The sequence below is a fragment of the Callithrix jacchus genome, chromosome 4 (genome assembly GCF_049354715.1).
Source record: "Callithrix jacchus isolate 240 chromosome 4, calJac240_pri, whole genome shotgun sequence".
Taxonomy (NCBI): Eukaryota; Metazoa; Chordata; class Mammalia; order Primates; family Cebidae; genus Callithrix; species Callithrix jacchus.
Window position 1 is genome coordinate 95,692,084 of NC_133505.1, and position 26,734 is coordinate 95,718,817.

Genomic DNA, 26,734 nt, shown 5'->3' on the forward strand with positions numbered 1-26,734 from the left:
TTTCTTTATACATAAAGAAATTTTATCTATACAATCACATGTATTTTTGTGCCTTTTGAGGCTTTTCATTTCCCATTCAGACCTTTGTAATTCATTTTTTAAAGTTTCATTATTTTTAAAATATTTACTCAATCTAGAATTTACTTTGGTTTACAGCATCATGTGGATCTAATTTCTTTTCTAGATGTTAATCTGTATCAGTATCATTTATTACATAATTCACTTCTTTTTCTGGGTTTTATGATAGATGTCTTTTTGACTGTATGGTAAATTCTTTTAGGGACTGAGTAATCCAGAATTGTTTTATCTTAGGTTGAGTTTTTAATTTTTGTTTTATACGTATTGTTTTATTATCTGGCAAAACTAGTTTCTTGTTAAAAAAAAAATCTATTAGTATTGTTCTCTATAACCTTTAGAATGTTTTGTATAATTTCCCTCCAAATCTTGTGATATTGATTGGAATTTTGAAATAGTCTTGAATCTAAATTAATGTGAGAAAACACATTTTTACATTATTTCTTCTTCTCATCAAGAGATACTCAGGCCGGGCGCCGTGGCTCAGGCCTGTAATCCCAGCAATTTGGGAGGCCAAGGCAGGCGAATCACCTGAGGTCAGAAGTTCGAGACCAGCCTGACCAACATGGCGAAACCCTGTCTCTACTAAAAATACAAAAAATTAGCCGGGACTGGTGGTGTACACCTGTAGTCCCAGCTATTTGGGAGGCTAAGGCAGGAGAATTGCTTGAACCCGGGAGACGGAGGTTGCAATGAGCAGAGATAACACCATTGCACTCCACAGCCTGGGCAACAAGAGCAAAGCTCCATTTAAAAAAACAAAAAGAAAAACAAAAAACTCATGCTAGACACTGGCAATGCTGTCATAAGTCACATACGCTCCTTGCTCAGACTCACACTTTGGGCAGGAAAACCTCTTAAGTTCAATATAGTGCTAACAAATAATGTTGCGGTTCATATTGTGGGAAATCATTCTTCCTGGAGGGCTTGTCTGAGTTAGGTATTTGCCAGAAAAGCAAAGTCAGTAAGAGGATTCTAGACAACACATGGAACACTGGCAGGGATACTGGGAGAGAAGTGACAGAAGGGTCAGGCAGCCTCATAGGTCACGTGAAGAAGCTTGAGTATTACCCTCTTCACAACCGGGAGCTCTGAAGGGATTTTCAGCTAGAGAACTTTTAGAAAGACCTTGGATGTTGTATGTAGGATGAAGCGAAGCAAGCAAAAACAAGTTACTGGTCAGGATACCACTGAAGGAGTCCCTGCTAGAGATTAAGGAGCGCCAGTCACAATGGAATGGGTGCAGAGGGGGCGCGAAATAGGATAGGATGTCCCAAAGTCAGACTGGACAAGATGATTATGGGGTATGCATAGAAATGGAGAAGGAAGTAAAGCAGATGTATAGGTTAAGCTCCAAGTTTGTGAACAGGGTGGTTGTTGGCGTGGTCACTGCATATGGGGAATGTTGAAGGAACGTTTGGGATAGGGGAATTAGAACAGTGACATTTTGAATGTGATGCATTTGAAGAGTCTGTTGCCTAAATACAGCTCCAACAGATGTCTGAATATAATTGAGAATACCAAAGAGTAGACTTCCTGGATCCCTGGATGGAGAATTTTAGTCTTTTTGCTTCAATGATGGTTGAGGCCACGGGAGTGGTGAAGTTGTCCAAAGTGAGATTTCGTCGTTGTTCAGCGTCTTGCTCTGTTACCGAGGCTGGAGTGCAGTGGTGTGATCTCAGTTCACTGCAACCTCTGCCTCCTGGTTCAAGTAGTTCTCTGGCTTCAGCCTCCCCAGTAGCTTGGGATTACGGGTACGCGCTACCACACCCAGCTGATTTTTTTATATTTTTAGTAGAGACGGGGTTCACCATATGGGCCAGGCTGGTCTCAAACTCCTGACCTCAAGGGATCCACCCGCCTCTGCCTTCCAGTGTTGGGATTATAGGGGTGAGCCACCGCACCCAGCCCCAAAGTGAGATTTTTAAGACATCATGGAGGACATTTGTGTTTTGCTGTCCATTTGTTCGATATCAGAACTTACCTATTTGGCCAAGGCCTGGGGAGATGCGCAGGATGGCACAAATGTGAACTATCAACATGATAGATTAATTTATCACTACTTCTGCAAGTCCTGTTGGGAGCACAAGTTGAAAATGGCACTCTTGGGTTCCTGCTTCCTGGAATTCCTACTGTCCCTGATATCTCATGAGCTAACCCAGGGCCAAGGGAATCACTCTGGGCACTCCAGTCTGGGAGTTCTATCTAAGATGGAGCTTCCAAAGGCAGATATAATAGACTGCAGTATTGTCATAATATTGGTTTCTTTCCCTCCCAGACTCAACCCTACTGGAAGATTAAACTGCCTGCCCCATGCAGGACTTTAGCCAATGAAATGTGAGTAGATGTGACATCACTTACGGAGGAGAATCTTAAGCCACTGCATGGCTCCATCAACTCACCCTTTTCATTCTGCCGCAAAGCCAGCGTATTATAGCTCACCCTACCATGGACATAAATGCAAATGAGACATCAACCCTTGTAATAAGAGCAACATTGAAGTTGGAGGTCATGTTAGCACAGCATTAACTAGTAACAGCTTACTGATCCAGCAGAGATCAATCCCCTAGCATACCTTTTACAATCCTGTCATCTTTCATTAAGAATAGTCACAAATTATATCAACAGTGGTATATGTTTTAATAGTTTTCGGAATATAAGCTGCATAGCTTTTTAGAATAAAAAATAATGATATAACTTCAGGTACATGCTTTGGGACACTTGGTTAAACAAGAAGCAATCTGTCTTTGATGACCACCTCAAAAGGGTGGCAGACTTCACAGTGTAACTTGGAAACAGGGAGATAGATGATTACATCTGACATATTGCCTACAAAAGAACATTCTGACAGAACATTAAGTAGAATAGAGCACACAGTTTCAAGTATTCAAGCACTGCTTTCTGGCCAAGTAAAAACTGCCTAAAAATCAGTTTCTTTTTGACTGGAAAAAATAGATGGAGCTGCTGAGTCCTTCTGGATACAGTGTTTCTTTCCCAGAATGAAACTGGCTCAGTCCAGCTTGAAAGCAGTGTAAGGAATGACTCTTCTCCTTAACCATTAAGGAAAAAAAAAAAAACATGAACTAAACAAATAAATTACTACAACAACAGGGACCATGGCACTGAATGAAGTAAAGGGGCAATCACCTTTCCATCATTGCATAGTCTCCCGAAGCAGCACATGTGAAAGAGGATACTGAAAAGCCACTTTGTTTTTACACAGCCCAAGGATCATTTTTATGGATTACTTGGGCTTCTAATAATGTCCGGTTGCTGTATGAGAACACACACACGCACCACACTCTTCCTACCCTCTAAGAGAAGGTAGTTCCTTTCACAGTAAGAAAACACACCCTCATACTGTCCAGAAACTGCAGCTGTCTCAGCCACTTGACAGCTTTTGGGTACACATTGTGGGCTTGGCAAGGCAGAGCTTAGAGCAGGGTCAAAAGGGCAGCTAGCTCCCCTTAATCCTTTATACAAAGGACTGTCAGAATCCCATGCTCCTGGCAACATCTCCTCAAGGCACAGGTGCCCAGGTCCCCTGCAAAGGAAAACAGGCAGCTGGGCTCCAACGGTGGGGTATGACCTCCTCCCAGGCCAGGGCTTCCAAGCCCACTGCAGCAGCAGGTGCCTGAACTCGTATCTCTTCTAGTTACCAGTTCAGGCACCTGCTGCTGCTTCCCGGTTTGTTATAAAAACATTAGCCCAGGCAAAGCAGGGAACCAGAGAGTGTTCTATAGGCTGTAAGATCATGTTGTAAAATAAAAATATGTATTACAATAAAATTTTTTGGAGTTCTCCAAAAGGGAGCACCTGGGTAAGGAATGTGACCTTCTGACCATGGTTAAGTCTCACTTTGGACTCTTCTTTCTATTCTATGGGTGATCAGAGGCTGTCACCAACTCAAACCACTGTCTGAGGGCATCGCTGAGTGTCTCAGGAAGTGCGTTTACATCTCGTAGAATGATATAGTATGGGAATGGGAACTCTTCCATGTAGGATCGGATTTCAGGCATCTCTCCAGGTCCTTTAAATATCGGTACTTTAATGTCCAAGATAGAATCCTGTCAACAGAAGGCATTTTGAAATGAGGAGGCAGCAATTAAAGCAGCATCCTTAGCTAGCTTTTGCTGACAACTTTTATGTCTCCTCCTGTGTCTTAATCCTGCCTATGAACCTAGCTTTTGTTATTAAGTAAAAGAGAATTTTCGGAACTCTACTAAGAAGGAGGTAGATCTCTTTTTGGGTAGATCTCTTGCCCTTCGAGGAAGAGGGACACTGATGAAAAAAAAGGAAAAGGGATAGATAGAAAAATCTACTTTCCCTACAGTGGTGTTTCCCCATCGTCTACTTGGTATCATTCACATTAAATCTTTACTTTGCTATCTAGGCCTTAATGTGACCTGCAGACACAGTGCTTCCCTGGAATAGAACTGCCCTGTCGGCATATTTCACTAAGATGATTGATGCTTCCTGCTGTGAGGAGGGCTGCTGAGACATAAGTTTAAGTGTAGAAACACCTGATCTCCATTTCAAAGTTGTCAGTACCCATTATCAAGGCTGTAATACCTGCACTGACTTTGCATAGAAGGAAAAGATGTCCCAAGAGGATGGTCATTCTGAAATCTTGGCTCTCCCACTCATTACCTAACCTCTATGTATTTCAGTTCTTAAGTTGGAATCATGATCCCTACCTCACTGGTTTATTGCAAAGATTAATTGAGTGCCTACAATGGTACTGTGAATGCTGGGAGTTCTCAGTATGTCTGAGTGATCCAGACCTTAATGCAGATTGAACAGGTTGAAGGGAATCCCCACTTTATCTCCCGAAGAGGTGGCTTTTAGTAGTCACTCACCCGTGAACTGGGATTGTCCAATACAACAAAGATGACAAAGATGTTCACATTCCGGGCAGCCTGAACTGCTGCCAGGACTCTTTCTTTGCCCTCAAGGAAAAGGCCTCGCCCATCAGAGACTACCAGGAGGAGTTGTGCAGTTTCTGTAGACCATATAAGAGGAAGCAAGGGAATAAAATGAACATCCATTTTTAATAACTCAAACTACCCAAAGTAGGACATATTAGTGTAGGCTTTCTCTGTACTATTAAAGCTAAACAGACCTCTAAAGCTGATGAATTTTGGGCACAAATATAAGGGACCTCTGATGAGATCTATCCCTTAGGATGCTTGAGTCAGAGACAAGGCATAATAAGGGATACCAAGTAAGCTTCTGTCAGTACAGGAGAGTTTCTCAATAGTGCTTCAGGAAATGTTAAGTTCAGCTCAACCTCAATTACAGAGCAACATACTGTAGATGAGAATTAAAATACTTGTTTATGGCTATTAATATTAAAAATGATAGTACCGAGTAGGCCATTAGAAGAAAGTACCCAAATCAGAAACCTGGAACTCTGTCTTCCAAATTTCTGTAATCACATAAAATAATCACTTCAGATTTCTGTTAATTCCTTGTACCTAATTTCTGTATTTTTTTCCCCTTGAAATTTGACTTGTCTAAACAAAAACAAATAGAAAGGAACCACTCAACAGTGAATAAGATGTTTTAAAATTTTTGGTACATAGTGTTTCCAGATAAAGATTATATAGTACTTGAGCTGAGGGTGGGCTGCTGTAGCAGATGTTGAGAGGTGTGAATGACTTGCTTCCATCAAAAACTGAAGCTTCTGCATGATACACTGAGGACACAGAGATTTTTGGAAAGACTAAAGAATGGGCATGTTTTGAACCCCCAAAGTAAATGTGGTTGGATTAGCTGGTTTTTAAATTATGTCTTTCTCCACTTTCCTCTGTTATTAAAATATTAGAGAATAAAGGGGACTGGTTTCAGGACACCTACCCCCCCCCCCAGTATACCAGCATACACACATATTCAAGCCCAGAGATGGCCCTCAAGAACCTGCATACATGAAAAGTTGGACCTCCATATACTCGGGTTTTGCATCCCTCAAATACTGAATTTTCAATCCACTTTTGGTTGGAAAAACTCCTTGTGTAAGTAGATCTGAGCAGTAGAGACAAACCTGTGGTATTCAAGGGTCAACTGTAGTCTTTATATTTAATTCCACACACCTTGCTCCTTTCTCTCACAACTCTAAACTCTTATCAAATGTGAATATACTAGTAGTTAGTATCTAGATCTCCCATTGATTATAAGCCTCACGAGTACAGGTTCAACAAAAATTTCTGAATAAATGAATAAATTCCATCAGCTCTATCGACTTACATCTTTTCCTATGGAGCATACCTGTTAAAACATGGTAACAGGGGCAATGAGCTGAAGCAAGCAGCTTGGGAATACAGAGTACAGGAAAGCATTTTGTTAATGAAGAGGAAGGCATGTAGCTCACCTGGACTGATGTTCTGTGAGAGCTGCTGAGCGGCTGCAAACATGGTGGCGACAGACTCTAGAAACTAAACCAGAACCAGAAATAGATAATTAGAAAACTATTTAAATGCTCTCTTCCCATTATCAAAGAGACTGATGGTATTTCTGACACTAAAGTGATTATCAGATAACCACCTCAGGCTTACAAACCATCAAATTGTCCCTTCTGGCCACATGTAGTTTAAAAAGGAGGATCCTTGGATACATATATTCTTTTTTTTTTTTTTTTTTTTTTTTTTTTAAATTATGTTTTGAGACAGGGTCTCATTCTGTCATCCAGGCTGCAGTGTAGTAGTAGCATGATCTCACCTCACTGTGTGGCCTCAATTCCTGGGCTCTGCCTCAACCTACAGCCAAGTACCTAGGACTAGGTATGTGCCACCACACGTGGATAATATTTTGTCTTTTGTAGAGATGAGCTCTCGCTATGTTGACCAGGCTGGTTTTGAACCGCTGGCCTCAAGCTGGGATTACAAGTGTGAGCTATCATGCCTAGATGATACATGCATTCTCAAGTACAAGTGAGACATGCTTTGTTAACATATAACACACTAGAGTTCTGGAAGACACCCCAAAGGAAAAGAAGTGCTTCCCTAGAACATAAGAAGTCAATAACCCTCTCAAATAAACCAAACAGCTGTCTTCTTTCAAGAACAGAAAACAAATGAGCTAAAGAGAAGGCAAGAAAATACAAAATGTCCAGGGCAGCCTAGAGAATGCAGATTGAATCAGAGCAGGAACCAGGAGAAATACAATCCCATGCTCTGTTTTGAACTTGTGCCATCCTCAAAAAGTCACTGGCTTTATATTGTTATCATTTCTTCTCTAGGCTTAATGAGGGGGAAAGTAGGTCTTGGCCCACCTGATAAGGGTATGAGAGATGGGGTTAGTTTTGCAGAATGTTCTGAACTACTCAGCAAAAAAAGTAGGGAGCCAGAAAACAATGATGCACTTTGGGAGGACAAGAAGGGAGGAACACTTGAGCCCAGGAATTTGAGACCAGTCTGGGCAACAAAGTGAGACCCTGTTCCTACAAAAAATAAAAATTAGCCAGACATGGTGGCACAGGCCTGTAGTCCTAGCTACTAGGGAGGCTGAGGCAAGAGGACTGCTTGAGCCCAGAAGTTTGAGGCTACAGTGAGTTACGATGGTGCCATTGCATTCTAGCCTGGGTGACAGAATGAGATGCTGTCTCAAAAAAAAAAAAAAAAAGTTCTCCCTCCTGTCTACACCAGTTTAAAAATAACTATGCAGAAGACATTTTATTTCATCCTCATACCTGAGCAATCTTGGTTTTCTTTTGTTGGAATTTGCAGAGACGTAGAATCTGGGACCCAGAGTAATCACTGAACTGCTCATGGAATGGGTGTAACAGCTTTACAGATTCTCCGAAACTTTGGGCAGAAAACCAAATACAACAGGAGTTACTTGTTTGCTGTGTGATCAAAATAACCAAACAGGTTGTGAAAAGTTTTCACAATGGAATTAACGGCAACCTTACCTACACACTGCAATCTGACCCACTTCCAGGAGGGTTAGAGCATTTCCAATCACAGCCAAAGATTCAAATGCAAGCTGTGAATTAGAAAGTTAATGATTTCAGGAATCAGAATATCCTCTAAACCAGAGCCTCTCAACTTTTTTCTTTTGCATCAAGATTCCCATAGAAAACGTTTTTTTTGTTTTGTTTTGTTTTGTTTTGTTTTGTTTGGCAAGTAGAGGAATAACATAAGTAAGGTTATTATAGTCACAACCAATCCTGAGGCTTTGATGGCCTTAAGCTCTGCCTGGTACCAAAAATGTTGAAACCTAGAATCCATTACACTGATAGGAATGGTCTGCTGTAGACATTGAATAAAAAGTGACCTTGGGGGCCAGGCATGGTATCTCACACCTATAATCCCAGCACTTTAGTAGGCTAAGGAGGAAGGATCACTTGAGTCCAGGAGTTCAAGAGCAGCCCAGGTAACACAGCAAGACTCCCCACACCTGTGGTCCCAGCTACTTGGGAGGCTGAGGTAGAAGGATTGCCTGACCCCGGGAAAGTTGAGGCCACAGTGAGCTGAGTGAAACCCTGTCTTAAAAAAAAAAAAAAAAACCCAGAAGGTTGAGGCCACAGTGAGCCATGATTATGCCACTGCACTCTAGCCTCAGCAGCAGAGGAAGACCCTGTCTTTAAAAAAAAAAAAAAATGCTGGGCGCAGTGGCTCACGCCTGTAATCCCAGCACTTTTGGGAGGTTGAGGCGGGCGGATCATCTGAGGTTGGGAGTTCAAGACCAGCCTGACCAACATGGAGAAACCCCATCTCTAGTAAAAAATACAAAATTAGCCGGGCATGGTGACGGATGTCTGTAATCCCAGCTACTCAGGAGGCCGAGACAGGAAAATCACTTGAACCCAGAAGGCAGAAGCTGCGGTGAGCCAAGATCACGCCACTGCACTCCAACCTGGGCAAAAAGAGCAAAACTCTTTCTCAAAAAAAAAAGTGGGGGGCGGGGGACCTTGAGAAATATGGTTCATGAATTTAATTTTTCTTTCTTTTTTTTTGGACCTATATAAAATTAACCTCTTGTAGGTAACAAATTTTAAAAACCAATTTAAAATCTATTCATATATATGCAGCCAAATCAAACTGTACAGCTATATCTGAAAACTTCATTACCATCTGCAATATGACACAAGTAGCAAACTGAGTGTGTTCTCCATATATTATTTCATTGAATCTTCATAACAATTCTGCGAGTATGAGGTTATAATTACTGTTCTGTGTGTGCATGTAAATATATATATATATAAAATCCTCACTTTTTAGAAGATGAAACTGATACATAAGAAATAAGTTACCCAAAGTCACATGTTAATAAATGGAACTGGGATAGGAACCCAGGTTCAGAGGCTGCATTAACTTTTTCCAGCAGAACATACAAATTTTAGGTTGCTCGTTAGCCCATGATGTAACAGCATCACTGCCAAAAACAGACACTCTTTGGCGTCTGTAATGGAGGTGTAAGTAATTCTGTTCAGGCTCCTAAACTTAATATTAGCACTGACAGAACAATAACTCTGGATAATTTAGGACATAAAAGAAATGTATCCTAGATATATACTTAAAAAAAAATCAAAGTTTTCTGAAATTGCTACATAGTCTTAAATAGTTTAATAGTACATTGTTGCGTTTTCTGCAAAATAAATACTATCAGAATTACTTTGCAACTAGACAGTAAGAAGAGCAGGGTCAAGAAACAAAACAATTTAAAAAACCTACAACAGTAAGAAACCAACACATCTGAGACATCCTAAAATTGCCCTTTTGAAGTCTTTAAATCTTCGGTCTTATCAAAGATGGTTATCACATTCTCAAAACAGACCTAACAAGTATTTCAAAATGTCTTAGCCATATCATATTGAAAGCATTCTGGTGGCCCATGGAACATGGTTTGGTGTTCATTCCCTATCAAACCATCACTACATTTCTCTTCCTTACCTGCTTAGTATGGTTGTCTACCATACTAGAAGAGTCATCAATAGCCAAACAAATCTGATACTGGCGTTTACTGGGCTTGGTCCTTCGAAGCCAAATCTTGTCTTTCCGAAATTGACTAGCAATGTATGGAATGACTTTTCGCATGTTCAGTCGTTTCCCAGTTCGATAGTCTCCTCTATTTATTGATTCAAAGGGGCAAAAATTAGTTAACAACATTTAATTCCTGAGAATTTTCATTAGAGACAAAAATCACATTAATAATACCTTAAAATCAATAATACCAAGTAACTAGGAACCTGGCACAATGACGTGTTACTGTTAATTAGGACTGAGTGCCAGGATCTTCTTGACGTCCAGCCAGAAAAACTGGACATGTAAGTGGCAATAATAATTAGGTCCTTCCAAACATGTTTTTAAAAATTAGGACAAAAATCCACTGAATATGAAATCTTGGATTCTCTCTTTTCTATTCTAAAACTAAGATTTTGGGTACATCTTTGAAAAGATCTAGGTGAGTAACACCTATACAAGTGAGTAACTCGACATGAACAAGGTGATCAATGCAGACACCCAGAAACTTTTGTGCAGAGACAGTAACAGGAAAACAGGGTAAGGAACACTGGTGCCTGTACGGCAGAAGAGGCAACTGAGAAACTGGCACCATAAATGGTTAGGTGCTGAGTTAAACAGAATCAATGAAGCTGCCATCTTCCCAGGGCACTGTGAGGCCTTCTAGAGGGGAACTTACTTCAGCTTGGCTGCCTGGGTAGGTTCTAATATGAGACGAAGCTCTTCACATAACCGTTGTGAAAGAGGTGCTGTTAAGATCAGGTAACTCTGCCACATCTCAGCTGCAACCTTCTCCTGTGACAACAAAATGTAAGTTATCCTCAGAATGTCAGAGCCAACCAAGTCTTCTAGCAAGATGATGACAGAAAATGACCTGCATGAACTTTCTCAACAGAAGCACTTTAAATCTTCTCCCAGCAAGCTACCATGCAATTTACTTGATTAAAAATGTCTCCCCTTCTAGCCGGGGGTGGTGGCTCGTGCCTGTAATCCTAGCACTTTGGGAGGCTGAGATGGCCAGGAGTTCAAGAGCAGCCTGGCCAATGTGGTGAAACCCCATCTCTACTAAAAATACAAAAAATTAGCTGGGCATGGTGGCGTGTGCCTGCAATCCCAGCTACTCAGGAAGCTAAGCCAGGAGAATCTCTTGAACCTGGGGAGACCGAGGTTGCAGTGGGCCAAGATCGCACCGCAGCACTCCAGTCTGGGTGACAGAGTGGGACTCCATCTCAAAAACAAAAAAAAAAAGAAGAGAAAATTCTCTCCTTCAACCAAACCCATAACCTGCACTTCTGAGTGAGAAAGAATGAAACAAGGCAGTTAATTATCAGAATTCATAACCAAATCAATGCCTTACATCCCGTACAAAGAGTAAAACATGTACGCTTCATGGGAGGGAGATGTGAATGGGTAATTTTGACACCAGCAGATCCAGCTACTTGTGGATTCTCAGAGTCAGGTTTCAAAAGTAAAAGTGGGCCAGGCTCAATGGCCAATGCCCATAATCTCATCACTTTGGGGGGCCAAAGCAGGCAGATAACCTGAAGTCAGGATTTTGAGACCAACCTGGCCAGCATGGAGAAACTCCGTTTCTACTAAAATACAAAAAAATTAGCTTGGCATGGTGGAATGTGCCTGTAATCCCAGCTACTCGGGAGGCTGAGGTTGCAGTGAGTTAAAATTGCACCACAGCACTCCAGCCTGGGCAGCAGAGCGAGATACCATCTCAAAACAAACAAACAAACAAAAAAAAGTAAAAGTGCTAAGTGCAAATCCCCCCAGCAACACACTCAACACAAAGCCTCGTGATTTTCTGCCAACTAGAGCACTCAAATACATATATATGGTGGGAGTGATGATGACAATAGATAAAAAAGTAAACTGTGTACACATACAGTAAATTTAGGAGTCAAAGTCATCAAAAATAAAACTGCTGGTTAATGCATGCTACCGCGTTAAGTCAGCCAGCAACAATCTAGCTGGCCTCCTCTCATGATGGCACAGCATAGACTCTTGCCCAGTTTTTCAACCACAACTATTACATCCATTACAGAGCCAGCAACAGAAATTACGGGAATTAAGCACACCAATTTCTATTTTAATTAAGCTACAGATCTAGCAGCAAAGCAGACAGAAACTGATGGACAGACATAGGCTTTAGGATTGTAATTAGAGTCTCCATATGCCTGGTCCTTTTTACTAAGGTAATAGCTTACCTATTAAGTTTGTTAGATGTCAGACAAAAAAAAAGCCAAGATATTTTACGAAAAAACAGTGACTTACTTCTTCTGGGTTTCCAGATTCATGTGGCTGCCACATTTCCAGCTGTCTCTCCAGCTCCTGTCTTAGCTCACTGACATCTTTTAAAAAGGGCTAAGAAGAAAAAGCCATAGATAAGAGGTGGCTCATGTTGGAATCACCAACTTACTTTAACTGGCTGCCTTGCACCCTACAGTATGAACTCCATCTACACAGTCAAATCCTCCTGAGATTCAAAACTTAATTCAGCAAATACAGTGGCACCATGAGAAGATGCCAGACAAGCATTCTGTTTCCCCTCTTAGAGAGACAATATGGATAAAGAAAACTTATAACATTTATAAAGCCACTCTATCAAAACAAAAACAAAACACCCTTAAGTCATCAATAATGCAAATGTTATATGATTAATAACAGCTCTTCATAAATATAGGCATTAAGCCAAATATTTTTTACTTAAGCATCACCAACTTCATTGTCCTGAAGGTTCCTTATACAGGACAGTTAGAAAAGTGGGATGTGAGTCCCAGAGGGCAGGGACCAGAACCACCATCACAGACTGCTGGAACAGTATCATGTGTTTAAAGAGCACCTATCATACCGATAGTATTCCTAAAACTTTTCTATAAGAACATGTAACCCCTAACCCCGGCCCCTCAACAACCAGATGTTCCATAAAGTTCTAAAGACAAATATTTAAAAGCAATTTTAAAAAGTATATTTTGTTGATTTATTAACCCAATACTAATGCAGTAATTTGTGAGTTTTATTTAGTACCTGGAAGATTGTGTCCATGAGGAATTGATGAGCTGTATGAATGGTTGACTCTTGGCTTCTTTCTGGTTTCTCATTTTCTGTCCCCTTAGGGGATTTGTCTGTTCTGAGGTCTTGGTTTTCCTCTGTTTTAACAGTTTGGATCTCCACCTCCTTCTCATCAAAGCCTATTTTCATTTAAGGACATAATTTTACTTACCATAATATTAGCCTGTTGACTGACCAAGCCTTTGCTCTTGCCCATTAATCCTAACAGTTAACCAAACTTCATTCACTTTCCAACACACTTCCACATGCTGATTTCACATGTTCTTTCTGAGACAGTCACTGCCAACCCTTACTCTCTAACCTCCCCTCCTGATGTTGAAGGCAGGCGTTCTAGGAAAGGAAATAATGGAAATTTTGGGTTGTCTTAAGAAGCCTTGTAAAACTGTATGATTTGTGAAACTATATGCATGTATAACTTTGATAGAAATAAAAACTAAAATAAAGCCACGATTCCATTTTACAGATGAGGAAACTGAGGCAAAGAACAGATGAATAATTTGCTCCAACCTGTGAGGTGAGAGGCAAAGCCTGGATGGTCACATAGGGCAGTCAACTGTTCTAACACTCTTGAGAGGACAGGAATGAAGCAGAAGAAAAAGCCTTTGAATTTGGATTTATTGCATTGCTAATAAAGTTATTTTTTGACAAGTAATAGAACTTGGTTGGCTACGCAATGGAAACTCCTCATTCTATTTCCTTTAATATTTTACTGCATTTTATGCTAATACTATGGTACTTTAATATAACTGAAAACACCATTTCTCTAATAATATACCTTTTCGACACAGCTGTAGTCAGTATACTATTCTGGTTTCTTCTACATATTTTTTAAGAACTGATGAGATTTTGCCAGAAATTCAAGTTCCAGGGGACTCCTTGAAGGGTGTGGTGCAACATCCACCCTGTCCATATTTTTGTTTTTTGCTCCCAAACAATATAGTGTAGGCCAGGCGTGGTGGCTCACCCCTGTAATCCCAGCACTCTGGGAGGCCGAGGCAGGTGGATCACCTGAGGTCGGGAGTTCAAGACCAGCCTGACCAACAGAGTGAAACCCCGTAGTGTAATTACTATAGGCAAATGATTCATCTAAGCCATGGATTAGGAGATGGAACTGAACACCAGACTAGACTATAGTGAGAGGGAAATGACTTTAAATCAGAGATCTTGGGAAGGATTTGTTCACTAGCAGGACTCACTGAAGGGTGCTGTGGTGCCTGACTTGACTTCCTCTGGCTTCAGCTGCTTCACATCTGCTGCTCTGAGCTCCTCCTGCTCCTCTGTGTCCATGAGGGTGTCCTCTATCTCCTCCTCTTCCTGATCTTTGCCAGAGTCTTTTGCAGACTGTTGCTGTTCTTTGCTGGCCACATCTGTCAACAAAGCATGCACCCACACATAAAAATCCGTCTTTCCAGAACAAAGTAATAAGTGGGTATGGTTTCTGTCATTCTAGCTTCCAAGATGCTACTGATGCAACTTGTGCCACTGACCAGCTATGTGGCTTGGAGACTTGTCTGTGCCCAAGAGTTCCTACTGACCTCCTGACATAATGAACTGCCTGTTCCCTACCTCCTACAGAAATTATGAGGGTATGGTATAACTATACATGTGACCATAAAAATAGGGTGTTTAACTGGGCTATAGGGCGACTCTAACAATAATTATATATATTTTCAAATAACTAGAAAAACAGATTTGAATGTTTCCAACACAAAAAAATGATAAATGTTTGAGGTGCTAATTATCTTGACTTGATCATTAAACACCATATACATGTATCAAAACATCACACTGTACCCCATAAATACGTATCATTATTATGGGTTAATTAAGAATAATAAAAAGAAGCAGAAAACAAGGCACAGAAACATGAACATGAGAATAGCAATCTCAGCACTGTGATCTTGGGTGAGTTCTTAAACCACTTGACCTCAGTGTACTTACCTATAAAACAGGGATGCTCTAGCTCGTAATAGGATTATTTGAGTGTAATAATGCAGCAAAGGCTCAGAAAGTTTTTTGGCATGATGCAAAAGCTCAATACATGGTAGCTACTGTTCTATTTCTTTTTAAGTGGGATCCAGGAGAGAAAAACATAATCCAATGTAGAACAGTCATTTTTGCACCATTCTCAAAGGTAGATTATTCTCAACATGAGTTTACATATTAGGAATGAAACAGTGAAGTCACCAAGAGAACTAGAAGGGGAGACTGACCAATGACCTCATGATGAGACATTTCCCCTCCCCTTTGCACTTGTGGAGAAAACATATTTCAAGTTCATAGCTCCTCAGTGCAGGGACCTACCCAGAGGTGACTAGGAAAGAAATGTCCAGTACTAAGAAACCCTGATATCAGCATTTGGATGTGGCCAACTGTTATTTTTAACTATTGTATTTAAGGATATTTAAAAGGTTTATATTAAACTGAGAAACCTGAACCATTTTCACTTGGTTACAGATACCTTTGTACCAAAAACAAACTATTTCTCCACATTTCTTATCTTTACCAAGCCATCTCCTCTCTCCTCTGATATGAATGGGTACTATCAGCTGCCAGGCACACAGTCATAACAGCACAAGCTTGCACAGAGAGCTCCGTGGGCAAAGGCAGCAGCCTTCCCGGCACCATACCATAGGTTTGCGTGTCGTATGCGTCGCTGCCTTGTTTAATGTGCTCAAATGCATCTGCATCCTCCACCTGGGCCTGGGCCTCCTGAGCTGGCCCCTGCTCAGCATGGCTGTCCGTATCCACAGTTCTCAGTCTCTTGTGCACACGCTCATTGTGATCACCCATGGAACGTTCATTGTCGGCCTGCCCAGGTTTCCTCTTAAAACTCTGGAGAAACAAAAAGAAATTCATCACAGCCTTGCCTGTCATGACAAAAGGACACAAAATAAGCATAATATTCATCTGTAGGGGACAGGGGAAGTAAATTAGGTGTAGCCATACAAGAATGGAATTTAGTACGGCTATTAAAAAGAGCAGGGCCTCTATATACTTATATACAACAATCTCTATGATATATTTTTATATCTAAAATGAAGGCAAAGAAACACACTTTCACACATCCATATGTCATATATGCAGAAGATATCTGCAAAAGAAGAAAGAGCTGATAATACCAGTTTGCTCTGGGGAAGGCCCATTGGAGACAGGAATAGGATGTAAGCTTTTTAGGGGATTGGTCTTTTACATTAATTTTGCATCATTTGCATAAAGTATACCCTACTTTAAAAACTTACTCTTAAAAAACAAGAGCCTGTGGACAATGAAAAGAGTGAGACGGGCTGGCGCTGGGCAGCAGCACACAGCACTTGGCTCTTAAGACTTCATGGCAGGAATCAGGGATGGGGGAGAGACACATGCAGGGAAGAAGCCCCTGCCGGATAAACCCCATGATCCTGGTCTGCTCACCAAGGCTACTATCTGACGGGACAGCAAAAGCCAGGAGTATAGCTTTAAAAAAAAAATCACTACATTTGGAGTGTCTTTTTCAACATGCAGCCTTCACCTAAGTTTAGCTGAGGAGTGATAGAAACCTGTGTGTTTTTCCTGGTGTGCTTCTGGGAAGCCAACCGGGCAATGAAATTCGATTCACGGCCTTCTGCCTGGTTTGCATCTGCAGATCCACTTCCATGTTCCTAAGAAATCCCAAGCCACAAAAGAATGAGTTAGAAGAAGCTATTACAAGTCCCCGGTTACTATGCTGCATTGAGTACAATTTCTCTCACTGCTATTCTTTATTCTCAATCATATAATCACTCCTGCCTGTCTGCCTGCTCTGGAACTCACCAATAACTAAGGCCTGGCCTACAGGCAGAAATAGGAGTGTCCAGGTACACGTTATGTCAACCTCTCAGGGGCCTTTGTAAGGCTGCTTAGTTCTTTGCAGGAGTATTATGTCTCACTCCAAAGGCAGGACAGACCTCAACTAGAAACTAGGCTTCATCATCAGCCAGCTGTTTACATCTGAGGTTGTCATTTCACTTTACTGAGGCTTATTTTTCTCAAATATACAATGGAGAAAAACAGTACAATATCATCTCATGGGGACACAGGGAGGACTTGAAGTAATGAAAATGTTTAGCACCTAATGGGTGCTCAATGAATAATTGTGGTGGAGGTGGTAGTCACAGGGTATAAGCAATATAAATGGTTCTTATTGTCATTAACAACTAGGACTCAAAGAGACTGAAGTTGTCCAGGATCACCACTGTAACCAGCAGTCCTCTGTTGACATTCCAGGTTCTTTCCATAGCACCCAGTGACCTGAATTGTGGCCGTATCAGAACACATCATCACCAGATCAAGGAGCGAAAAAGTGCTTTGCTTTTTAAATTAAGTGTTTAGAAACCTGATGATGAGCAAGGAAAAGAAAAACACCATTAAAGGTATACATTGCCTGAAGTCTAAGTTCCATGTTTCCTTCCTGGAGAGCTTTCTGAAAAACGTGAACCTGATTCTCCAATCTAGAACTACCAGTCTAACAACTTTTTCTTGTTATGCACACCACTTAAATATAGCCAATATTCTGGGGTTTGTCCTGGAGCGCATATGAAAATAAGTATCAGTCGTGCACCACCTAACAACGTTTCAGTCAAGGAAAGACTGCATGTGCACTGGTGGTCCCGTAAGATTATAATACCACATTCTACTGTATCCTTCCATGTTTAGATTCACAAATACTTACACTGTGTTACAACTGCCTACAGTATTTAGTACAGTAACACACTGTACAGGTTTGCAGCCTAGGGGCAATAGGTTTGTGTAAGCACACTCCAAGGTGTTCACACAATGACAAAGTTGCCAAATGAGGCATTTTTCAGAATGTATCCCTGTCTTTATAAAAATAATTGTTCAGTCACACACTGCTTAAAGAATGAGATGTGGTCTGTCAGATGTCAACAAGAAAACAACAAAATAACCAAACATAAACCAACTACTGCTACACAGAATGTGATGTCAGACAGGGAGAAGAGACCCTACTAAGAGGCAACCGGTGGCTGCAGTGAAACCATCGTCACCTCTTTCCCCTGTTCCTTCTCAGGTGCGGCCCCAGCCGCCTCCATGGCCTCTGTGCTCTGCATGTTCTCCACACCAGTCTGCCCGCAGGAGGCGTGCTCCTTCCTCTCCAAAGCCTCTGGCACCTGCTCCTCTATGTCAGAGTCCTCCTGTTCTTCCTCCTGCTTCTGCAGAGAAATCAAACACAGCATTAAATGCTCTGGGGGAAAAGCATAAGGTGGGAGACCCTGCAACAAGTGGGCTTCCCCATTCCTCACTGAGGGTCTTGAAACAGAAACTTAGAACTCCTCAGCAGTACCACAGGTTGATGGAGGAGTACCCTAAACGAGATTTTAATGGGAATAAGGTGACTTCTCCTCTTTCTCATTATTTTTAACATAAGAAGACAAACATCCCACGATACCTGGGGCTGGAAACCTTGGTCAGCAGGGCCATTCTCTCCACCTTCCTCATTGGCTTCCTTGTCTTTTTCCTCCAGAGACCGCTGCTGCTCCTCAGAGTGTTCTTCAGTATGCTGAGCAGCATCTCCATCTTGGTCATCAGCTCCTGTATCCATTTCCTCCTCCTCTGCCTTGTCATCTTCACTGGGGCCTTCCTCGGGCTCATGTGGACTCTGACTTTCATTCTGGTCAGTCTTGGTCTCTCTGCTTTCCTCAGCTTCATGACCTGCTTCTTCCGGGTTTTCTTTTATCTCCAAAGGATTCTCTTCTGTATAGATACAACAAAAAGGAAGAACACACAATTTTTTAAACTTACATGATTTCTTAAGCTGGGAGCCAGTTATGCAAGTTTTGTCTTACTACAATTCTCTAAACCAGCGATTGGCAAATTGTGACCCATAGGCCAACCTGGCCCTCCACATGTTTCTATGAAGAAAGTTCTACTGGCCGGGCATGATGGCACAAGCCTATAATCCCAACACTCTGGGAGGCTGAGATGGAAGGATCTCTTGAGCCAAGAAGTTCAAGACCAGCCTGGGCATGCAGTGAGTCCCCATCTTTTACAAAAAATGAAAAACTAGCCAGCCATGGTGTCACATGCCTATGGTCTCAGCTACTCAGGAGGCTGAGGCAGAAGGATCACTTGAGCCCAGGAAGACAAGGCTGCAATGAACTATGATTATGCCTCAGCATTCCAGACTGAGTCACAGGACAAGACCCTGTCTCAAAAAAAAAAAAAAAATTATTATCTGAAACTTTATAAGAAAAAGTTTGCCCATCCTTGTTCTAAACCATACTCAAACAGTTGTTTCAATGGCATGTTTCATTAAAAACTAATAGCTAATCTACCCCCCACCAAAAAGAACCCCATAAACCAAAAAAAACACAGTAGGAAAATTTTAGGCCAATGATAAGAAATGAAGCTTATAATGCTCAATTATCATTGTGAATAATTGGTGGATATCCTCATATAGAAAAAATACAACTCACATTGAAATAGAAACACTGTTATTTTGAAAAACTTTTGTCAAAAGAGCTTTTCTATACTTTGGACACTTAAAATATCAGTTATTAGCAAAGTCTTAAAATAACTGTCTTATTTAATTTTTTTTTGAGACAGAGTCTCAACTCTTGTTGCCCAGCCTGGAGTGCAATGGCGCAATCTCGGCTCACCACAACCTCTGCCTCCAGGTTCAAGTGATTTTCCTGCCTCAGCCTCCTGAGTAGCTGGGATTACAGGCGTGCACCACCACACCTGGCTAATTTTGTATTTTTTAGTAGAGGCAGAGTTTCTCCCATGTTGGTCAGGCTGGTATTGAACTCCCAACCTCAGGCGCTCCCAACCTTCGGCCTCCCAAAGTGCTAGGATTACAGGTGAGCCACCACGCCCTGCTAATTTTTTAATTTTTACAGACAAGGAGTCTCATTTTGTGACCCAAGCTGGAGTGCAGTGGCAAGATCATGGCCTATTATAGCCTCAACCTCCCGGGTTCAAGTGATTCTCTAGCCTCAGCCTCCTGAGTAGCTGGAACTACAGATGTGTGCCATCATGCCCAACTAATTTTTTATTTTTAGTACAGACAGAGTCTCTACTATTGTTGTTCAGGCTGGTCCCAAACTCAGAGCTCAAATGATTCTCCCACCTTGGCCTCCCAAAGTGTTAGGATTACAGGCATTACACTCTGTGACCAACCTATTTTTTTTTTAATCTATTATTTAATTAGCAAATAATTTTAAATACGCCAATGATTTTAAATACTTGTTCCTTAGTATACAAAATGTGTCTGGCTATTTTTTTTTTAATTTTTATTTTTTTGAGACAGAGTTTTGCTCTTGTTACCCAGGCTGGAGTGCAATGGCGCAATCTCGGCTCACTGCAACCTCCGCCTCCTCGGTTCAGGCAATTCTCCTGCCTCAGCCTCCTTAGTAGCTGGGATTACAGGCATGCGCCACCATGCCCAGCTAATTTTTTGTATTTTTAGTAGAGACAGGGTTTCACCATGTTGACCAGGATGGTCTCGATCTCTTGACCTCATGATCCACCCGCCTCCGCCTCCCAAAGTGCTGGGATTACAGGCTTGAGCCACCACGCCCGGCCATGTCTGGCTATTTAAAAGCAGATAGCTTATTACATTCTCAGTGGATTTTAATTTTCTTAATTTTATGCTTTCTTGGTTATTGACTTTGCACCTAGATCCCAAGTTAATTTTTACATAAATGGCCTCTTATTTATTTCTTTCTAACTTGCTATTTTTGTTCTAATACAGTATTATAAAAATATACATTTATTTTTCAAAACAGATTTTATAACTGTATAACTGATTCATTTATCAGTGAGGCTAGCCCGTATCTTTCTGTCTGGTTAAGCAGCAGGAATGGGGCCCTCTATTACAGGGGCACCTCCAACACAATGCTTTCAACCAATACCAGACAATATTCTCTAAAGGAGTCAAGAGGGTTGAAAAAATGGGTGACAAAGGCACTAAATACTGTCATATTCCCTGTGATTTCTCTTGGGATTAGTCTCGTTCCCCACTATACACATGTGAAAATCAATAACTAAAACCATCATTTCCCTAAAAAAGCTGTAACTGGACTCCACAAGAGCTTGGTATGCCCAGACTGCACAGCATTTACATCATCCCATGAGAGGGACACACAGTAATGGCTATGAAGATACAGTGGTATGTGTGAAGCACTACCAGGGCATAGCAGATAGGACGTGACAGTAGTTTGAGAGATACATGTTGGTTGATGAGCTGTAGGGCACACTCACATGAGAAATACTACAAAGGCAAGGCAAATCATTTCCTTAAACTGAGATTGAGCCAACCAAAATGCTTTATCACCTGGCCATAACACTGAGCTAGCTCTCAAAAGACAAATTGGTTATTGGTCATTTGTAGTGAGTTCTAACTGGTCTATGTTTCTGAAAGATTCACCTTCTCCTTCTTCGTTGTCAGTGTCCTCACCAACATTCTTGTCCTCACTGTCGAGGTTCAAGTCATCTGGAAGGTCCAAGGACTCAGGTTCTGGCAGCTTTTCCTGATTGCCATGGTAAGGGTCCACCTCATTTTCATCATATTCCCTCTTTGGGACAATGGAGACAATGGAGGTAAAATATATATACAAAACTTTTTTTTAAAAAAGTAGAATTCCCATAAAATCAGCTCTAAGCATTTACACTGTGAGAAAATACAGTATCTGTTCCCTAAAATTACATGTACACATTAGTACTTTAATAATATTTTTAGACCTTTCATGTTGGAATCTCAAATTTCACTTTCTATGCAGGTCTTCCAAGGACAAGTGGTGCTATGTTAACTAATCTCAAACTTACAAGACAAAATAAAGACCGGATTATACGTTTGTTTTAGCTTCTGATCTCTAGCAGAAGCCCAAACAACATATGAACTATTTTGTCGGGAACCAACAGTTAGACATTTTATGTTAAGAGCCTCTTGCATATTCTTTTATGGGGTAATAGGAGAGCAGTCAGTGAATAAGGGGTAAAAATGTCTTGAGACACCCCAAGACCTATGCAGTTCAAGAGCCCTGGCCTTGAGTCAGGAGAGCGGATCAGTTTCAGATTTTCATTACCTCATCTATTTGTTCATTGATTTTGTCTTCACCTTGTCCACCATCATCAGTTTCTGCTTCTTCCTTTTTTTCCTTCTTATTTTGCTGGCTTTTATCTTTGTTCGATTTCCCACTATCCAGGTTGTCATCTTTAGCAACAAGTTCAGAATCTTCCTAAATGTTAAAGGAAGAAAAAAGTTACCACACTCAATCCAAATAACTGCTTCAACATGGGTTGACCTAGACATGCATAATTTCTGCCTACTGGACCTATCCCCATGGATGGCTGATGAAGTGCCATCCGTGACCTAGAGAAAACAGTGCAGATCTCTGTCTCAGCCCTGGAGTCTCCTACGCTGGGAGCTGGAGAAATTCAGTGGCCTATAGGAGAATCAGCTTAGAACATCTGCACTGAGTATTGTTCATCTCCCTCCTCCGTAACACATGGGATGACTCAAGTCAGGCTACTCTCTTAGCTCTGAATGTAATCAATGAGATAGGATAGAAAAAAGAAAAAGGAGAATGGAAGAAAGAGAACAAAACCAAATACAGAAAAGGAAGAGAAATAAATGATAGGGAATGGCAGGTGGTGGGCAAATTACCTCCACTCAGCTTGTTTGGGAAGGGAGAAATCTTTTAATTACCTCATCCATTCCTGGTCCTGTTTCTTCAGTTTTACTGTCTTCTTCCTCCTCATCTTCCTCCTCATCGTCATCACCCCAAAGCCTCTCATCTAGTTTGTCAGCTTCCTCACCTTGGAGATCACCCATCTGCTTATCCAGGTCTCCGCCCTCACTATCTGATTTCTCATCATCCTCTTCTGAAAGGGAAGGCACTGAGCTTAGTTAGGCAGATCTTCAAATCGACCCAGTCCTGTGTTGTAAGAAAGATATGGACCTGCTTCCTGGATATGGGCCCCACCCAGACTTACTGCCTTTTTCTACAGAAAACACCATATGCGTGGATGCCTTTAGATCTACACATGCCAAAAACAGAGTCCTACTACACAAAGTCCTACTGTGTTTTGCAAAGTGGAAGAACAAGGAAGTCTCTAACGTGTGAGCAGATGATATGAAGAGAAGGGAAATACCTATCAGGATGCCTGGTTCTAGTGCTGGGGGAATGGCCATTATGGGACTCAGCAACCTGAGTTTCATGTCTGTGAAATGATGGGGTTGGACTACATGGTTTCCATTGGTCCTCCCATCTTCAATATACAGCTATGATTTTTTTCCAACATCTAAAATCAGGTCTCAATCAGGTTTTCTTTTGTCTTTGCACAGGGTCTACTTTGCCAAAGGTCATATCCTATGTGCCTTAGGCAAACTGTACACTAAGGTCAACTTTCATTTCTGCAAGATACTCATTTTAGAATAAGATATAGTATCTCAAATTGGAGAGAAATTTTGGGCAAGGGCTGAATTATGGCATAAACATATGACAGACGACAATGTACTTTTAAAAATCATATTCTCAAATAATTTTTAATGACTGGGAAAATGTTCATAAGATATTAAATTGTGGCCGGGCGCAGTGGCTCAAGCCTGTAATCCCAGCACTTTGGGAGGCCGAAGCAAGCGGGTGGATCACGAGGTCAAGAGATCGAGACCATCCTGATCAACACGGTGAAACCCTGTCTCTACTAAAAATACAAAAAATTATCTGGACATGGTGGCGCGCACCTGTAATCCCAGCTACTTGGGAGGCTGAGGCAGGAGAATTGCCTGAACCCAGGAGGCGGAGGTTGCGGTGAGCCGATATTGTGTCATTGCACTCCAGCCTGGCTAACAAGAGCGAAAACTCCGTCTCAAAAAAAAAAAAAAATTAAATTGTTTAAAAAGCAGACTACAAAACTGTATATGGTCTGTGTGTATGTATACACGCAATAAATATACAACAGTTTATTAGGTGCTATGAGTGGTAGGCCTGAGGGGGGATCTATTTCTTTCCTACATTTTTGTTCCAAATCATCTACTATTTTTTAATTAGGAATAAAAGATATTTTAAACATCACACAGAACAATTTGCCTTTTGTTGGGAGCCTAGCTCCATTAGGGATCATTTCCTTTCAGGCTCCCCTGAAGGGCACTACTGAGCCACTGCATGTAGCTCATGAGGCAGCTAGAATATCAGTCAATGTCTTAGTTTACTCTGATGAGAAGACTCTGAGACTAGGGACTTCTTCCTCAGTGGAGATGGTGATGGTACATACAGCTGCTGAGGTTTTCATTTGCAATTAAGCCCAGTAACCAACTTGTTTCAAAAGATTATATTAGGTTCCTTATTAGGAACATGTAATTTCCTGGATAAAATACTTATACTTCGAAAAACAAGAATGAAGTGACAGATAATCTCAAACCTTGTTCTTCAAGCTCCCCATCATGCATTTTCCCTTCAAAGTCTTCCGACATCTCAATGGCGTTATCCTCGCCCTTAATATCAGATTGTGAATCAGGATCCTCTTTGTCTTTTTCTTGACCCTTCTGAAAGGTATCTTCCACCTACATAAAAAAACCATTATATTAAACATAAATAAATGCTATAACTTTACCAATGTTTGCTTCAGCTCTGAGATATAAATGCCGAGATTAAATGGTGTAAAAATATATTTGGGAGAGGGGAAAAAAAAGGGAAACAACAGAGACAGCCACATGGAATTTGTAAAATTTCTGGAGTTAGTTTCCACTTTATTGCATCTGTAATCAGAGAATATAAAATGTCATTCAGGTTTTCTTACTGGTAATTGTAAAAATAATCCCAGGGACATTTGAAAGAATACATAGTCTTTGTAGGATAAAAAATTCACCAATCTTTAATTATCCAATTCTTTAATACTCTTTTTATCACTATGATCACTGAAAGACAGTGACCCAAGATAATCTTGCTCATTCCTTAGTTTATATATTTCTTTTATTTAAAAAAATTTATTTATTTTTTTTTAGACAGGGTCTGGCTGTGTTGCCAGCCTGGAGTGCAGTGGCACAATCATGGCTCACTGCAGCCTCAACCTCCTGGGATCAAGCAGTCTTCTGCCTCAGCCTCCCAAGTAGCTGGGACCACAGGCACATGCCACCACGCCCAGCTACATTTTGTATTTTTAGTAGAGATGGGGTTTCACCAGGTTGGCTAGGATAGTCTTGATCTCCTGACCTCATGATCCACCTGCCTCGGCCTCCTAAAGCGCCTGGCCAACACTAGTATTTCTATAAGAAAACATGGAACTTGGGGGTCAATGAATACATATAATTTAAAATTCAGCAGACACTACCAAATTGTTGTGGAAGCTTTTAATTTGACATAATGTTTTCTGCATGGACTGAACGTTTGCATCTTACAGTCTTAGTCCATAGCATCTGAATATTTCAGAAGGTTGCCTAATTCCAACCAAAAAAGGATACAGATTTTTTAAACTCTCAATATGCCCTACAGATATACAACAGCAAAACCTATTAACAGTATATTTCGGTGTTATTGTTTAATGCAATTATCACTTAAGATAGCCAGGCCTTTTATGCTTAAAAATACTATCAAAAAATACTCTAGAAAATCATCAGCAAATATCTCCCCATTAAAAAAAATAAAAATAAAAATAATTTAATTCCTCCATAATTATAGCCAAAACCAATGACACAGTTACAAGGTTCCTTCCTGTGGTTTTTAGGCTTTTTATTTACACCCACTGCCTAAGCACCAATATATCTGGGGCTCTGTAGATCACAGATTAAAAATCATTAACCTACTAAAAACCATTTTTATGTGCAACTTAAATATTGAAGAGAATGATCTTCTGTCAACTGTATACCTATGTGAAAACATACCTGTTCTTCATTTTCTATCTGGTCACTCACATCCTTCATGCCCTCGCCTTCTCCAATTCCACCTCCCTCATAGTCATGGAACTCAGTTGCTCCCTCTCTAGCTGAATCTTCCATAAATTCTTTGGGCAAGCAAAATCCCTTAGAAAAAGAAAAAGGAAGTGAACAGTTAGGCACAAAAGCAATTTTAAGAGGGGATTTTGATTCTTGCCATAGGAAAACAATTGAAACACATGCTGAATTGTTTTTCTAGCTTATCATCTTAAATCTGCTGGAACAGCAGCAGACTTCTGACATTCTTTTCCTCTTGGTGCTAATAGTTAAGCAATTTCACAGCTTGACATCAGATTTAACATATGACTTGACTTTGTAGAGGTCTCTGGCATGTGGTCATCTGTCACTCTGCCAAGACAAAAATCTAAATAAAGTATACTAGAAGGACAGTATTTAGGAAAAGGCCTTGAGCAAGGCAGACCAGGCTCTGAAGAGAACACAGCCAGACACAGTAGTAACTGGAATGTTCAACAAAACTATTTTATACATGAAAATAACCTGAGAAGAATACTAGCCCCCTGAACAGAAGTAAAAAGAAAAAGAAGTAGTGACTCTCAATCAGAAATTTTAATTTTGTAAGAGAAAATATATACTATGAAGATATTTGTCAACCTGAGGATGAGAATGCACTTAAAAAAGCTGCTAATTAGTAAGGAATTAAGATCCAAAATCAGTAAACACTAATTATGACTTGGTTACACAACTT

The 26,734-nt window shown here is 40.8% G+C and overlaps 1 protein-coding gene and 1 long non-coding RNA gene across 7 annotated transcripts in view; one reads left to right on the forward strand and one right to left on the reverse strand.

Annotated features, from left to right (window-relative positions):
- Positions 1-26,734, forward strand: part of LOC103792544 (uncharacterized) — a 35,469-nt gene that overhangs the window by 1,932 nt on the left and 6,803 nt on the right. Inside the window, exons 2-4 of one of the 2 annotated variants that reach the window (XR_008480745.2) lie at positions 14,569-14,704; positions 17,364-17,509; positions 18,619-18,741. This is a non-coding gene — a long non-coding RNA (uncharacterized LOC103792544). Of the gene's footprint in view, positions 1-14,568; positions 14,705-17,363; positions 17,510-18,618; positions 18,742-26,734 lie in introns of those variants that run through there. The other variant, XR_004741944.3, reaches the window with a different exon arrangement.
- MDN1 (midasin AAA ATPase 1) overlaps positions 2,692-26,734 on the reverse strand; it is a 185,725-nt gene continuing 161,682 nt past the window's right edge. For 2 of the 5 annotated variants that reach the window (XM_078369784.1, XM_054254263.2), the window contains exons 84-103: positions 25,978-26,115; positions 24,519-24,660; positions 23,842-23,943; positions 22,804-22,979; positions 22,181-22,333; positions 21,523-21,670; positions 18,544-18,848; positions 18,143-18,307; positions 16,658-16,759; positions 15,749-15,953; positions 14,315-14,485; positions 13,074-13,237; positions 12,321-12,410; positions 10,717-10,832; positions 9,969-10,143; positions 7,985-8,058; positions 7,763-7,877; positions 6,446-6,509; positions 4,935-5,077; positions 2,692-4,142 (exon numbers count right to left, since the gene is read on the reverse strand). In XM_078369784.1, the coding sequence (XP_078225910.1) occupies positions 3,954-4,142; positions 4,935-5,077; positions 6,446-6,509; positions 7,763-7,877; positions 7,985-8,058; positions 9,969-10,143; positions 10,717-10,832; positions 12,321-12,410; positions 13,074-13,237; positions 14,315-14,485; positions 15,749-15,953; positions 16,658-16,759; positions 18,143-18,307; positions 18,544-18,848; positions 21,523-21,670; positions 22,181-22,333; positions 22,804-22,979; positions 23,842-23,943; positions 24,519-24,660; positions 25,978-26,115 (2,937 nt within the window). In that variant the 3' untranslated portion in view covers positions 2,692-3,953. Of the gene's footprint in view, positions 4,143-4,934; positions 5,078-6,445; positions 6,510-7,762; positions 7,878-7,984; positions 8,059-9,968; positions 10,144-10,716; positions 10,833-12,320; positions 12,411-13,073; positions 13,238-14,314; positions 14,486-15,748; positions 15,954-16,657; positions 16,760-18,142; positions 18,308-18,543; positions 18,849-21,522; positions 21,671-22,180; positions 22,334-22,803; positions 22,980-23,841; positions 23,966-24,518; positions 24,661-25,977; positions 26,116-26,734 lie in introns of those variants that run through there. The other 3 variants (XM_008994773.5, XM_008994772.4, XR_008480744.2) reach the window with 2 other exon arrangements.